This window comes from Bos javanicus, chromosome 23, assembly GCF_032452875.1.
Source record: "Bos javanicus breed banteng chromosome 23, ARS-OSU_banteng_1.0, whole genome shotgun sequence".
Classification (NCBI taxonomy): domain Eukaryota; kingdom Metazoa; phylum Chordata; class Mammalia; order Artiodactyla; family Bovidae; genus Bos; species Bos javanicus.
Window position 1 is genome coordinate 30849402 of NC_083890.1, and position 15396 is coordinate 30864797.

General features: G+C 41.4%; 1 protein-coding gene across 2 annotated transcripts; it reads right to left on the reverse strand.

Moving 5' to 3' along the window:
* Positions 1-6970: 6970 nt before the first annotated feature.
* Positions 6971-15353, reverse strand: LOC133236564 (zinc finger protein with KRAB and SCAN domains 8-like). Of its 2 annotated transcripts, none has more exons than XM_061398654.1 (4): positions 13420-15353; positions 12562-12773; positions 10685-10833; positions 6971-7888 (listed from the first exon to the last, which is right to left on the reverse strand). In XM_061398654.1, exon 4 carries the CDS (start codon positions 7828-7830, stop codon positions 7015-7017), a length of 816 nt encoding a protein of 271 aa, XP_061254638.1. In that variant the 5' UTR covers positions 7831-7888; positions 10685-10833; positions 12562-12773; positions 13420-15353; the 3' UTR covers positions 6971-7014. The 2 variants fall into 2 exon arrangements, with proteins under 2 accessions (XP_061254638.1, XP_061254640.1); XM_061398656.1 differs by having other exon boundaries at positions 10624-10833.
* Positions 15354-15396: the final 43 nt, after the last annotated feature.

Here is a 15396-nt window from a genome sequence, read left to right on the forward strand (position 1 = left end):
ACAGCTACAAATCCAAATCTAACGATAGAGACAAATCGTCACTGAAGCTCATTACCAAGCACCGTGTACACTTGTTGGGGGGAGAACAGGACACCCACGCTGCAAAGAGCCCTCCCTGTCCCACTTGTGCCCCTCGGGACAACAGAGATTGGAAATTCTTCAGCTTGGCTGGGGAGAAGTACGACCGCTCACCCGCAGCTCAGGGGATGGCTGGAGCTCCCCAGAGACTAGCCCTGGCAAGTAGTTAAGAGAAAACTGTAATCACCATCTCGCCGGACCAACCAGGAACCAGAACCGCAGAGCAAAAGGCGCCCAGAACCACGAGGCCGCTTCCGAGGCCGGCCTAGGAATACGGAGGCGTGGTCCTCTCTATGATCTTCTTGATCGCGGGTTTTGCTACCTTCTCCTGGTTCGGCCAAGGTGGAGGCAGCACTTGACTCTGGCAGTTTGAATTTTTACTCCCTTCTCTCTCCCACTGCCTCCTGAAGAAATCCGAGCCGATGCATAAAGGTTAAATCACCCACAAAGTTGCTGCGAGTTAGCTACCAGCCCTTTTTGTAGTGTATTTATTATTGATGAGTGAAAAGTTCTTTTTACATTCTGGGTATGAGCTGTTATATGAACACCAGATACTGGCTCCCACTTCCCTTTTTATTCCCAGTTATGTCTTTTTGCTGAAAAATAGCTTTAAAAAACGTTATAGTTTTTAAAGAGTACTTTTAGGTTTATAGAAAAAGCTTCCCGTATGTCCCCTCCAAACCCCTTTCCTGGCTACATACAAACCCTATTATTAACATCTTGCAGTAGTGAGGTATCTTTGTTACAGTTAGTGAGCCAATATTGATCAAGTATTATTAACTGAAGTCCATAGTTAATATTAAGTTTAATATCAACTGTGTAGTCCATTCTATGGGTTTTGGAAAATATACAACATGCATCAACTGTTACAAGTATCATACTCAACAGTTTAATTGTCCTAAAATTTCCCTATGCTCCACACATTGATCTTTCCCACACTCCCCAACCCCAACAGCCCCTGATCTTCCTACTGTCGCCATACTTTTGCCTATTCTACAATGTCATGTATTAATAGTTGGAATCAGTTTGTAGCCTTTTCAGACTGGTCCCTTCACTTAGCAAAATGTATATAACCTTTTCCCGTGAGTTTTCTTCTTTCTGGCCACACCATGCAATATGTGGGATTTTAGTTCCCTGACCAGGGATCAAACTCAGGATCCTTGCACTGGGAACACGGAGTCTTTACCACTGAACTACCAGGGAAGGAAGTCTCTCACCATGGATTTTCATGGCATGATAGTTTATTTCTTTTTACTGCTGAATATTCTATTATCTGGATGTACCAGTTTGTTAATTCACGAAACTACTAAAGGAAACCTTGCTTGCTTCCATGTTTTAACAATCATGAATAAAGCTTCTAAGAACACCCTTGTGCAGGTTATTTTGTGGACATGTTTTCAGTTCATTGGGATAAATACCAAGGAGTGAAAACTGCTGAGTAAAAGAGTATGTTTACTTTTGTAAGACACTGCTGAACTGTTTGCTGAAGTGACTACCATTTTGGATTCCCACCAAGAATGTATGAGAATTCGTTGCTCCACATCCTCATCAGCATTTGGAGTTGTCACTGTTTAGCACTTCAGCTCAGAGAAGGCCATGGCACCCCACTCCAGTACCCTTGCCTGGAAAATCCCATGGATGGAGGAGCCTGGTAGGCTGCAGTCCATGGGGTCACAAAGAGTCACACAGACTGAGCAACTTCACTTTCACTTTTCATGCATTGGAGAAGGAAATGGCAACCCACTCCAGTGTTCTTGCCTGGAGAATCCCAGGGACAGGGGAGCCTGGTGGGCTGCCGTCTATGGGGTCGCACAGAGTCGGACATGACTGAAGTGACTTAGCAGCAGCAGCAGCACTTTAGCTATTCTAATAGGTGTGTGGTGGTATCCTAACTTGCAATTTCCTAATGACATATGATTTGGAGCATCTATTCATGATTATTTGCCATTTGTGTATCTTCCCTGGTAAAGTGTCTGTTCAGATCTTTTGCCCATTTAAACAACTGAATTATTTTCTTATTGTTCAGTTTTAGGAGTTCTTTATATATTTCAGATGCCAGTATCTTTTCTTTTCTTTTTGGCTGCACTGCATGGCATGTGGGGTCTTAGTTACTGGACCAGGGATCAAACCCATGCCTACTGTGTTGGAAGGGTGGAATCCTAACCATTGACCACAAGTTAAGTCCTCCAGGTTTTTTTTTTTTTTTTAATCTATTTTATTATAGTTGATTTACAAAGCCATATTTAGTTTCAGGTATACAGCACAGTGATTCAGTTATATACATATCCATACAAAATAATGTATATAAGATATACATAGGGTTTTGTTCCAGTATGGATTTTCCAGTGTATAAGATAAAGTTTTTAAGTGAAGGTCTTCTCACATTTTAATATTGATGGGTTTTCTGGTAATAAATTCTGGCTTCCAAATGAAGGCATTCCCCCACTCACTATATTCATAATGGTGTTCTCCACTGTGGGTTCTTTGGTGAGTGACCAGACTTAAAACACAATGAATCCATATACTCTTTAACACCGCTAAGTTTTCTCTTCAGTGTGGATTCTCTGATGTTTAGCAAGGCTATCACAGAACTTAAAGGCTTTGCCACACTCATGACACAAATAAGGCTCCTGTCCAAAATGAATTTGCTTACGTTTAATGAGGTATAAGCTCATATACGGAGAAGGCAATGACACCCCACTCCAGTACTCTTGCCTGGAAAATCCCATGGACGGAGGAGCCTGGTAGGCTGCAGTCCATGGAGTCGCTAAGAGTCGGACACGACTGAGCGACTTCCCTTTCGCTTTTCACTTTCATGCATTGGAGGAGGAAATGGCAACCCACTCCATTGATCTTGCCTGGAGAATCCCATGGACAGAGGAGCCTGGTGGGCTGCCGTCTATGGGGTAACACAGAGTCGGACACGACTGAAATGATTTAGCAGCAGCAGCAGCAAGCTCATACAGAAGGCTTCTGACACTGAAGATATCCCTAAAGTTTCTCTTGTCTGACAATATCATTCCAGTGTCTGAAGATTTTGCCACATTCTTTATTCTCATGAAACTCTTCTCAGGATGGCTTCTCTGTTGTTTAATGAGACTTGGATTACACAAAGGTCATTCCAAGTTGAGGATCTATAAGGCTTTCTTTAACTTTGGACATGCTGGTGCTTGGTCAGGGCTGCTGGGGTGCCAGGGTTCATTTTATTAGGGAGGGGGTATTTTTGAATGACTGATTTCCACTCCCTTTACAATGAGTGGCTGCTACTTTTATTACAGTTGAAGTTGGAAACTCTACACAAGCTGAACGGAGAATTTCCCACACCCGGAGCATTGACAAGACTGAGTGAAGCTAAAGTCACTCAGTCATGTCTGACTCTTTGACTATACAGTCTGTGGAATTCTCCAGGCCACAATACTGGAGTCAGTAGCCTTTCCCTTCTTCAGGGGACTGTCCCAACCCAGGGATTGAACCCATTTCCCACATTGTGGGCAGATTCTTTACCACCTGAGCCACAAGGGACTGAAATTCAGAGTAAATTCTCCCAGGTGTTCTTAGGCCTTTTTATCTGAGTACTATTCTCCCTGGTTTGAGGCAAAGTAAATTGTGTGTCCACAAACGGGCTCCTCCCTCACTTGGGTAAATTATTCAGAAGCTTATGAACTTGTCCAATGTGGAGCCCCTGATGATGCTCCCATTTGATCTTCTGAACATCTCCTTCTGCGTTAGACTTCTGGAAAATTCTGCTTTGAAACAGACTCCTTGTTTAAGGCCAGGAGTTACCATCTGAAAGAACAGGTTGATCATGATATTAGCACCTTTTCCCAGAGCAGAAAAAGTGTCAAATGTAACATATATGAGAGTAGCCTACAGAGAGAAGTTACAAAAAACAAAACTCTTTCTGTGCTTAAGTTCTAAGTAAGAAAATACACTTGCTATTCCTTTAATTGCAGCTTTTCAGTATTTTCTTCTGTTTCTTGGGTTTATTTTACTGTGCTCTAAGATCTCAAAATGGATGTTTAGAGCAATTTTCTTTTTTTCAGCTTTGCTTTTACTTTAAATATAGCATCTAAACTTTTAAATGAAATAATTTAACCTAAGGAGCCTGAAAAAGTACCTGCAACAGATTAGATAAATGCAAACTACTCATTATTAGTATTATCACTAATGTAAAGCAGAAAGGAGGAACTGGTGTAGAGACTCATTTATTCAAGAGCTCTTGTGAACATAACAATACATAAAGTAGTAGATTAAAAAAGAAGTCATCACATAACAAAGCATTTTACAATCTATTTGGAGAGATTATAAAAATCTCAAAGCTGTAGGGGATATCAGAGAATACCTGGCCTCTCTCCTTATTTTTAAGGATGTAAAACTGAGACCCAGCCAGGTGGATTAGCCTAAGTAATCCTAAATGGATTACCTCTAAAAGTTACTTAGAGATAGAGACAGGTTGAGACTGCTGCTGCTGCTAAGTCACTTCAGTTGTGTCCGACTCTGTGCGACCCCATGGACGGCAGCCCACCAGGCTCCCCCGTCCCTGGGATTCTCCAGGCAAGAACACTGGAGTGGGTTGCCATTTCCTTCTCCAATGCATGAAAGTGAAACGTGAAAGTGAAGTCGCTCAGTCATGTCTGACTCCTAGCAACCCCATGGACTGCAGCCTGCCAGGCTCTGCTGTCCATGGAATTCTTCAGGAAAGAATACTGGAGTGGGTTGCCATTTGCTTCTGCAGGGGATGTTCCCAACCTTTTAAGGCCCACTGTAGTATGCAAACATCTTTCAGATTCAGGTTGTAGCACAGCGGTTAAGAGAAAAGATTGTCAAGTTAAACTTCTGGTTTCAGTTCCCTGCTCTACCATTTCTAGCTGCATGACCTTGGACAAATTACTTAATGTCTCTGTTTCTCAATTTCTTTAGCTGTAAAATGGGAGTATAGTTAAGTCCCCTACATACAAATGAGTTCCATTCTAAGAGCGTGTTTCTAAGTCCAGTTTGTTCTTAAGTCCAACAAAGTTAGCCTAGGTATCCGACTAACAGTCGGCTATATAATACTGTAGTGTAATAGGTTTATAATACCTTCCACACAAATAATACATAAAAACAAACACAAAAAATAGAACATTTTAATATTATAGTAAAGTATCTTGAAAAGTACAGTACAGCAACAGTTACATCACTGTTGCTTTTATGCTTGCTTCTGGACATTTTGGGCTTGAAATAAAGATACTATATTACTGTACTCTATACAGTACTGTAAAGTACACAAAAGCATAACCACTTGTAGAGGATGCACATACATGACAATGTACATCAGACAGGTGAACTAACTTACATGACTGGGAGAAAGTCAATGCTTAGGTAGGTTGATAAGGAGTCCAGGCTCCCAGAGGAGGAGGAGGAGGAAGGGGAGGGGGAGGGGGAGGAAGAGAAAGAGGTCTGGAGTTCTTGAGGAGTCATGTTTCTCCTTCTTGAGAACCTTCTGACTAATCCTGTAATCTTAAAATGTAAATTGTGGGAGTGGGTCTAGTAAGACCTTTCTATTGTTAGTTCTAATCCTGTCATCTTAAAATGTAAGTTGTGGGAATGACCTTTACAATATTGGAGACATTCTTTTGATTTACTGTAATAACAATTGAAAAAGTATATAGCTCTCTTGCTAAGACTAGTGAGGGGGCACTCTCTGCCTGCTTCTAATGTCTATGTCAGAAGCTGTCTCTGTCCTTTTTCTCTGTAATAAAACTTCTGCCACACAAAAGCCCTGAGTGGTCAACCCTGGTCCCTGATCCTGAAGCTAAATTTTCTTCTTCAGAGATCATGAATCCAACACCATTCACTGTAAGCTATCAACTGGACATGTGCATGCATGTTCGAATCTTTGAAAGTTCACAACGTGAAGGTTCATATGTAGGGGACTTACTATATAGTAGTATGTATGTCATATCATCATGTTTTTATTGAGAAAAATACACATATAAGGCACTCAGAGAAAGCCTGGGCACAGAAAACATTGCATAAACATTGGCCAATATGGTGGATACACTATTTCAACGATAGATTATATTACTTTCCTTAGGTATTGCCTGTCCTCTATATAAGCTTTACTTTTTTTCAACCATATGGATGGGGGAAAAAAGCTTGGTTAGCTGACTTGCTTTGCCTAACAAAACCTAAGGGGAATGACATATGCTCCTCCTGAGTAGATGTTTTTAAAGTCATCATGTGGTCCTACCTGTTTTTCTTTTGCCAAAAAGTATAGCATATTCAAGGCAGAGATATTCTTTTGGCCTGGATCCTAGAGCAGTGAGAATGTGTTGCATTATAACACAAGCAAAAACGAAACACAGTCAAGCCTTTAATTACTTACTGCAATAGCATTAGCAAGAGGCCCAACAAGAAAAAAGTGCTGGCTCCTGCAGTGCTTTTTATTCTCATCCATGGAATAGCGGCAGGCAAGGGTCATGTGAAATCAGGACAGGTGTGGGGATTGTCTCACTGCCAAGACAGCACCAAAAAAGACTCCAATATTTCCAGATTCAAAGAGGACGTGTTAGTCCCCACCAACCAACATCACTTCCAATTTCAAAATTTAATGTTTCATCTATAAACTGGTACCAACAATAACAACAAAATGTTTGCACATAAAAAAAGTAAAAATTATGTTGGAAATACTGAGGTTGCACTTACTAAAACACAACAAACTACATTATTTACCTTATGATTTGTAAAGCTGCATTCTCAGAAGTGGGTATGATTATAGAGACTCAGTCGATCATTATAATGGTGAAATCATTTTTCACTGACTTCTCATTTCTCTGATATTCCAAGAAATTGAAGTGTCAACTAAAGCATTAACTTTTGTCATACCCTTCTTGTGGTGACAACTTCTGACTTGAAAAAAAAAAAAAGGCCTTTGTAATGTCTTCACCATGTAAGTCATTGATCACACTTTCCTTTAGCGTGTATTTTCTGGTGTTTAGTAAGATTAGAGCTCCCACGGAACGCTTTCCCACACTCATCACACTCGTATGGTTTCTCTCCAGTATGGATTCTCTGGTGATGAATAAGCGTTGAGATTTGGCTGAATGCTTTTCTGCATTCTCCACATTTATAGGGCTTTTCTCCAGAATGAATCCTCTGATGATTAATAAGGGCTGAGTTCACATAGAAGGCCTTCCCACACTCCTTACACTCATATGGCTTCTCTCCTGTGTGGATTCTCTGATGTTTGATAAGGGCTGAACTCACACTGAAGCCCTTCCCACACTCATCACACTCATAAGGTTTCTCACCAGAGTGGATTCTCTGATGTTTGATGAGGTCTGAGCTCACACTAAATGCTTTGCCACATTCATTACATTCATAGGGTTTCTCTCCATTGTGGATTCTCTGATGTATAATCAGGTGTGCCCTCACACTGAAAGCTTTCCTACACTCGTTACAAGCATAGGGTTTCTCACCAGTGTGGATTCTTTCATGCACAGTGAGAGTTGAGCGTACACTGAAGGCTTTTCCACAGTGATCACATTCATAGGGTTTCTCTCCAGTGTGGATTCTCTGATGTCGAACAAGGCCTGAGCTCTGAGCAAACTTCTTTCCACATTCACTGCATGTATACCGTCTTTCTTCTGCAGACCTCGCCTCATGACTTTCTAACTGGTCCTCATACCAGTTATAAGAAGCTTTTTCATTCTCAGGAATCTGTAAAGTATACCCATTATATGTGCTGGGGACCTTCTGGTGTGGATCCATCCTTACAAAAATCTTCCCTTCAGAATTAACACCTTGTTCATACCTTTGGCCTTGATTCCTGAAACAATAAACACACCTTTCAAATGCGATTTATTCCCTGCAGCTAAAGCAATATGACTTGGGTTTGATTCCTGGGTGGGAAGATGCCCTGGAGAAGGGAATGGCTACCCACTCCAGTATTCTTGCCTGGAGAATTCCATGGACAGAGGAGGCCGGTTGGCTACAGTTCACGGGTTTGGAAGAGTCAGATATGTCTGAGCAACTTAAAAAAGCAATATGATGTGATAAAGACTTAACTAGGACTCTCACACATGTTCCACAAACCTAGGACACACTGATCAAATGTAGTCAAATCAAATGTTTAATTATTTGGTACTACCACTAAACTCCTGGAATGAACACCTGACTAATATACTATTTAAATATATACTTTAAAAGGGCAACTCAAACACGAAATCTGGGCTGTAAGTGAGTATATAAAATAACATAGTTTCTACTTAAAAAGACTTTTTGTCACATTTAATTAAATTGGGAAACAAGATAGGAGTTGAAGAGATTTGCAGATAGTAGAACAGATGAAGGAGCACAGGAATAGAGAAGGCAAAAAATTAGAAATTCAACTGATATTGAATTAATTTGGGAAAACAACAATAACATCATCATTGTTTTACCACTCACAAGTCCACACTATTTGTGTTAGAAGAGAGATATGGAGATTAAATAAGCTCTGTCTACTGCTACCACTATTACTGCTGCAGCTGATGAGGCTACGGCAGAGAGTATTTTAGCAACAGGGATGTTTTGTTTCCTCTGGAATTGTGACAGAATAGATCCTCCATCTCTCCAAAGAAGGGTCCATTCCATCTTTGTAATTTAGACCAATGTGTGGATAACTTGTTGTATTGCTCCCACTCTCTTATACCCTGACAATACTTTATCAATTCTATCTCCAAACTTAATAAAACTTTTGCTTCAAACTCAAATTCCACAAATTATCACCCTCTGCCTTTTTCCATTTTACAAGTTGTTTTATGTGTCAATGTCATAAGTTGACAGTGTGAACCCTTGATAAGAATGGCATTTCACCTCTGTGGTCTTCCTCCCCCAAATCTCTAACCTCAGTATAGTAATGACAAAAACACCAGTCAAATTTCAATTGAGTAGCATCCTACAAAAAACCTGACAAGTATGCCTCAAAAATGTCAAGGTCATCAGAACCAAGGGAAGTGTGAGAAAGTGTCACAGCCAAGAGGAACATATGGAGACATGACAATTAAATGTAACATGGTATGCTGGATGGGATCCTAGAATAGAGAAAGGACATTAGGTAAAAACTAAGGAAGTGTGAATAAAGTATGGCCTTTAATAATAATAATATGCAATAGTAACTCAAGAGTTGTGTTAAATATATTACATAAGGTAAGATGTTAACTATAGGGAAACTAAATGTGGGGGGATATAAGAACTCTCTGTACTACTTTCACAATTTTTCTGTAAATCTAAAATGACCAGATCTCAGAATCTACTCCAAAAGTTTTATTAAAAAATTTGTCTATGTTTTTGAACAGGTAATATACAATTCAAAAGTTAAAATGATCTAAAAAGTACAGAGAAAACTTGTTTCCACCTTGATTCCCCCTCAGTTTGCCACCTCCACAGGTAGCCAATTTTATTAGTTTCCTGCATCTTTCTAATGTTTCTTTACACAAACACGTATATTTTAAGCCTCTAACTTCCTTAATTCAGATTCAAGACCTACAAACCAGTCACAAGTTTATTGTCACATGGACACTACATTCCACATGGCTTAGGAACTGTGCCATTTATTTCTAAGTGATGCTGTTTTATCAAGTTTCTCTGAACAGTAAGCTCTTTGGCAATACTGAAAAAGGCTCACTTGGTGCACAGTTCACAAACAAATGAACCCTTGCCCAAAGTCCAGAAATGTGGTTACCATGGAGCATATGGTGCAAGCTGCTTTGTCCTTAGCAAAACATGGAGAACTTCTAGTCCTACCCAAAGCCCCTTTGGTCTGTAGCTTGCTCACACCTGAATTAGCCTTTCCTGTGGCTGCTTCAGTGCGCTTTTTTCCTCTGAGCCCCAAATTGCTGACATTGACTTAAGCAACTATAAAGGACAATATATACAATACTTTTCTGAATTATCTTAAGGCTATAATATGTATAAAGTACCTCTCTGATGTTGTTATCAGTTACTTTAACATTTTTAATGTCAAAGAAAAGGTATCAAGAAAAAAGAGGGACATTTGCTCTCATCTTTTAAACAGAAGAAAACGGCTGGAGGCGGAGGGGAAACGCAATGTAGATATCAAAAGAAAGGAGCTTTCATGAATGTTCAGCTAAACTGAGTTTTTTTTCTTTGAGGCAAATGAAAATATTTCAAGAACATCCAAATAAAACTGTCGAGTGTCGGTGAGCTACTGAAGTTATCACAACAAAGCAGAGCTGGGGACACAGGGTCAAGAGAAAAGGTCTCCATTCTCCGACTCCCCTTCCTCGCACCCCAAAATAGGGCTTTGCCAGAAAAGCGAGAAGGGGCACTCCAGCGACTGTCAGTCCTCCGGGACTCCGAGACACTGTAGGGGAATTTCCAGTGCCAGTATGGCAACGACCCAGAGGACAGGGAGGAGGGAAAGGACAGAAAAAAAGGACGAGGGAAAGGAAAAGGGAGTAAAAAAGGGAGGTGTGTGCGAAGAAGAGGCAGAGAGAGGAGGGGCGGCAGAGTGAGGGGCAGGTCTGAGGCAACCAGGTGGAGAGCTTAGTAACCACCCACCTAGGGGGCCCTTCGCCCAAGAGCTTACTCCACACCCAGGAGAAAGTCGAAGAAGTCTCACCCGGAAAACCGTGGTTTGACGAACCAAGGGGCCTTTGATGCCTGCAGTGGCCTCCAGAGGTCGACTTCCGCAGAACCCCGCCCCAGACATCAAGTCGTCCGCTCTAGGATCCTGGAGGCTTCCCTCTCAGTGGTTCGTGAGAGGAATCTCTGAAAGGAGCAAGAGAGGAAACGATTCTATTTATCTACAAAAAAAAAGCATTTTAGGCTTTTTAGCTCTTTTAATCCTGGGTAGCACAGTGGTAAAGAACTGCCTGCCAATGTAAGAGACGCAAGAGACTGGGTTCAATTCCTGGGTGGCTAAGGTCCTCTGGAGGAGGAGAGGGCAACCTGCTCCTATATTCTTGCCTGGAGAATACGATGGACAGAGGAGCCTGGCGGGCCACAATCCATGGGCTCGCAAAGAGTGGGACAAACCTGAGCTACTGCGCACACACAGACACAAACTTGCAGGGCAGACATTACAGTCATCCTCTCATGTATAAGAAATCTGAGAAACAGATAAATTTTCTGAGGTTGGGCAACTAATAAGAGAGCAGAGATGAAATTTGAACCTAGATCTGTTTACTCTACTCTTTTCACTTGCCACCCAGGGCAACCAGTGAATGGATCTTCAAGGCTTAGGTCTCAGAAGGTAATTCTTACATTGGTTTGTAAATTTAACACTATTCCAATAAAATATGAACTTTTTAATAAGTAGATTTTAAAGTTAATATAGAAAACGAAACAAGCAAGACTCTGCATGGAAAAGCTGAAGAAGGGCAATGAAGGGGCAGTTATAAGGCAAGTGCAGAGAAAAAGAGAGTAAGCTGGGAAGTCAGGCAAGAAGAGGGAAATTTATTAGAGGGAAATGACAGAGTGACTGGCCCTTAAAGAGAACCAGTGTCCTCCCTTTCTGACAGGGTCTCTCTTATACCCTGCCAATGAAAAATTCTCTGAAGGGATGGTTAATTTTTAGCCTGTAGTTGAGTCCTGTGGTCATAGCCGGAGGTCTGGAATCTGGTGGTCTCATAGCTTTGAGAAGGTAGGCGCCAGTGAGAAATCAGTATGTTGTTTGGGCAATTTGGTCAGTCTCAAGGATCACTGTGATTTTATTCTTTGTTTGTGAGGTCAACATAATGAGCCACCTTAATAATGAGACCCTATGTGGGCCCTATCAGCAGTTGCTCTAAAGAATTTTAAACATGTATTACAAAGCCTCAGTAATTAAACAGTGTGGCACTGGTGAGCAAGATAGATGTAAGGGAGATGTTACATCTAGATCTTCAGAAAACTGCAGAATGTCAAAGTTTAACACTTAACGATTCTCCAGTAGGGAGATTACTATAGGAAGAAGGGCCCCTATAATTAATATTTCAATGGTATATTCCTGGCTAGGATCTGGACAGTGGTTCTCCTTCTGTTGCCAGAGTTGACGTTTACTGATAGAGCACTTCTTTACTGTGTGCAAGACATGGGACCTAGAAAAAAACACGTGAAATTATGAGAGAATCACTGTATAAGCAAATAAATCAGCAGAGTAGGGCAAGTTCCAGGAAAGTAAGGAGAGGAAGAAATAAGTACAACAAATATCTAGATAGCACTTCTTATGTACTACGTAATGTTCATGCAATGTAAAAGGCAGGTGCTTTTATCATCCTCATTTACAGATGAGGAAATGGAAGCATAGACAGTCCAACTTTAGACTTGCATGCCTAAAACGTAGGGAAAAGTAAGAATCACTAACAGGCTAAAAGTTTTAAGATAACAATAAATACCTCTCCTTTGCTGCTCTATCTTCTAGGTTTATCCAACTCCCTCTTGAGGTCCTCCAAATTAGCCACCTTCCCAACCCTCTCCCACCACCCGCTTCCCACAATGTGGCTCCCATTCCCAGACCTGGTATTACTCAGCAGAAGAGTCAGGAACTGGGCTCAGTCATTGTCAAAGGAGCTGCAGGAGCCAGCTCAGAGCAGAGTTTTCTAGTAACAGAATCCTTGGAACCAACAAAAGCAGCTCTTCTAAAAATTCAGACAGGCAGCTTTCTTGTAACTGGACAGCCTGCAATTCAGTAAGATTCCTCGCGAGGGCCTCCCTTTTCTGCAATACTTCTGTAAAAGAAACATTAATTTACTCAAAGAGAAAGCAGACTGCCATAGCTGTTAGGCTGTTAATTACTGTGGGTTATGGAAGGGGGGTAAAAAGCCATGTCAAATAAGGGGCTAACTTGCAAAGGGCTATCTGATCACAGACTGGGATTAGCATGCGCGGCCCTGCTCCACAGGAATCTCCTTGGGAGCACTACTGGGAGAGCAGATGGAGAGGTGTGTCAGGAGAGAACAGCACCGCCCTTGATGGAAGGCGGGTCTGCCCTTTTTTTCCAGGTGTGGACGTAAAAATTACTGCTAAAGGGGAACGCCAAGCTGAAATAAAGATGTATTCTGCATTCTAAGGGAAATATGGACACAGAATGCAGTTGTGGACGAGGAAACCTTCTAAATTCAGATCTCCTAGTACTTATTTCCAAACATTTGCTGTTTCTCCCTTTTGTTTGGGATGGCAAGCTGAGGGATTTCGTGGTCATTGATTCCAAATCTACCAGGTGTACACGTTGTTAATGTGATTCAATAAAACTCTGAAGACCTCAGGAAAGATTGGAGTTTAATCCCAAGAGTAGTTCCAAATGTGTACTCCAGCAGCAGTAAATCGTTAAGAAAAACCCTTCCCCTGGAGTTTGCATCTGGGGTTATTGCTCACCGTCCCGCCTCTCGAGGTTCACGCCCACGATCCACCCCGGCCCGCCCAGGGAGAGGGAATCCAAGGGATTGCACCTGAGCAGTGCCCACCACACTACAGTCCAAGAGCAAAGGACCCTACTGCAGCCAGAGAAGCAACCAGCTCCGAGAATTCCTCGTGGGCGGAAGTCTCTCAGCACTTCCGGGGCGGGGCCTCACGTGCATCCTGACTGCCAGTCGTGGGTTCGGGGGCTGGCTGCAGGTTTCGTTCCTGCTTATTTTTGTGAGAGCACCTAAACCGAGTTTTACCAAGATTCGCAATCCCTGCCTCACCCGTCACAAAGGTGATTTTTTACTTCCTGATTTTACCCAGGGTAGAACCAGCCTTGAATATTGGAATTTAAAGACTTCAGCTGGGAAAGGACATCTCCAGTGTTACAGGATTCCTAAAACCGACGCACTGGACGGCAGGAGCTCCGGTTTTCATCGTTAGTGTTCTGAATGCCAATGCTGCACATCCTATGTGCTTTCTCCAAGATTACGGGCCGACCTGAGAGAGCAAGACCTTCAAAAGGGCTGCAATAATGCAAAATCCCTTGGACTACTCAGGCGTTCATTAAAGAACTTCAGGACACCAGTGTACTGGTTTGGACATACAAGCTGATAAAAACACTACAAGAGGCGGCACTAAGTATGAATACATTCTATGGCACTGTATGAATCAAGAACATAAAACAAGGGTCATAACTGGTCAAAGAAGCAAAGCCTCCGGAAGCCTGGATTCTGTTTCCACCTGTACCATTAACTTAATGCATCACCTGGTGCAAGCCACATGACCTCTTTAGGACCTTCCCTTACAGAATAATGGACTGGAAAATGATTTCAAGTCACTTCCAAACCTAGCATTCTACAGACTAATTAAACACATCAGAGCACAATTATTTCTTTGATGTATTACATACTTATTTTTCTAACTCTGGGATTGATCCTTTTAACATCTATCAAAAGTACCATTGAGTTGCAAAAAGAGACTAGTTTTTAAAAAGTTGTCTTTTACACTACTTAATTTCTTAATTGTATTTCTGACTAGCCATATTTCCCCCTACATGTGTCTTCTTAAGCAGGATTAAGAGTATGTTAAAAACTTTATGTGGGTCTGCTTGGGGTTTCCTTAGGAGTTAGCAGTCATTCCTGTCTAGTGGCTGCCCAAGGGGTGGTTTAGGGTCACGTGTTGTCCCCAAAGCTAAATCTTTGATTTGTAGGCTCCCTGCTAAAGAGATAGACCCCAGTGTTTTATCTTTCATTTTATGGGAAAAAACAAGATACAGAAGGCTAAAACTAGACTTGTACTCCTACAACACCTTCCACTTTGGAAGGCAGATCTGATGCTGAGAGCAACCTTAAAACATACATGTATGTTGCTATGAACTCCAAACATTAAGGCTTTCATAATATTACAGATTATAAAATATATAAACAGATTCTCATAAAGCTTGGCATAGCTGATTTTTCTAATTGTAAAAAAAATCTGGTATTTTCTCTCCCTTTTGCTATATACCTTAAATATACCTAGACCAGGGTTTCTCGGGCACTATGAAACATATAGAACTTGGGAATGTTTTCTTTTGTGGGGGCTGTCTTGTGCACACAGAACGTTTAGCAACATCTCTAGCCTCTATCCATTAGATGCCAGTGGTATCCCAGCCATCCCTTGATAGTACAACCAAAACTGTCTCCAGACATTGTTAAATTTCTCCAGTTAGGAACCAATGGTCTACCTGAGACACAAAAAGCCTATTTTCAAGCACTTTTGCAATGATAAGCAGTAATCTTTAGAGTTTCCTATTTTCCTTCTTAACCAACAAACAAATGTGAACAAATGAAAAGTTTCACATTTCAACTTTTCACACATACCCTAACATTAAATTTTTTTGTCTTCCATCTTCAATGCAGTTATTGATGTATAATGGAAATGGGTCTGTGCATAAAATGAAAAGAC

Excerpts from the sequence above, each read along its gene's own strand:
- LOC133236564 (XM_061398654.1), bottom strand. The coding sequence starts at position 7,830 with ATGGATCCACACCAGAAGGTCCCCAGCACATATAATGGGTATACTTTA.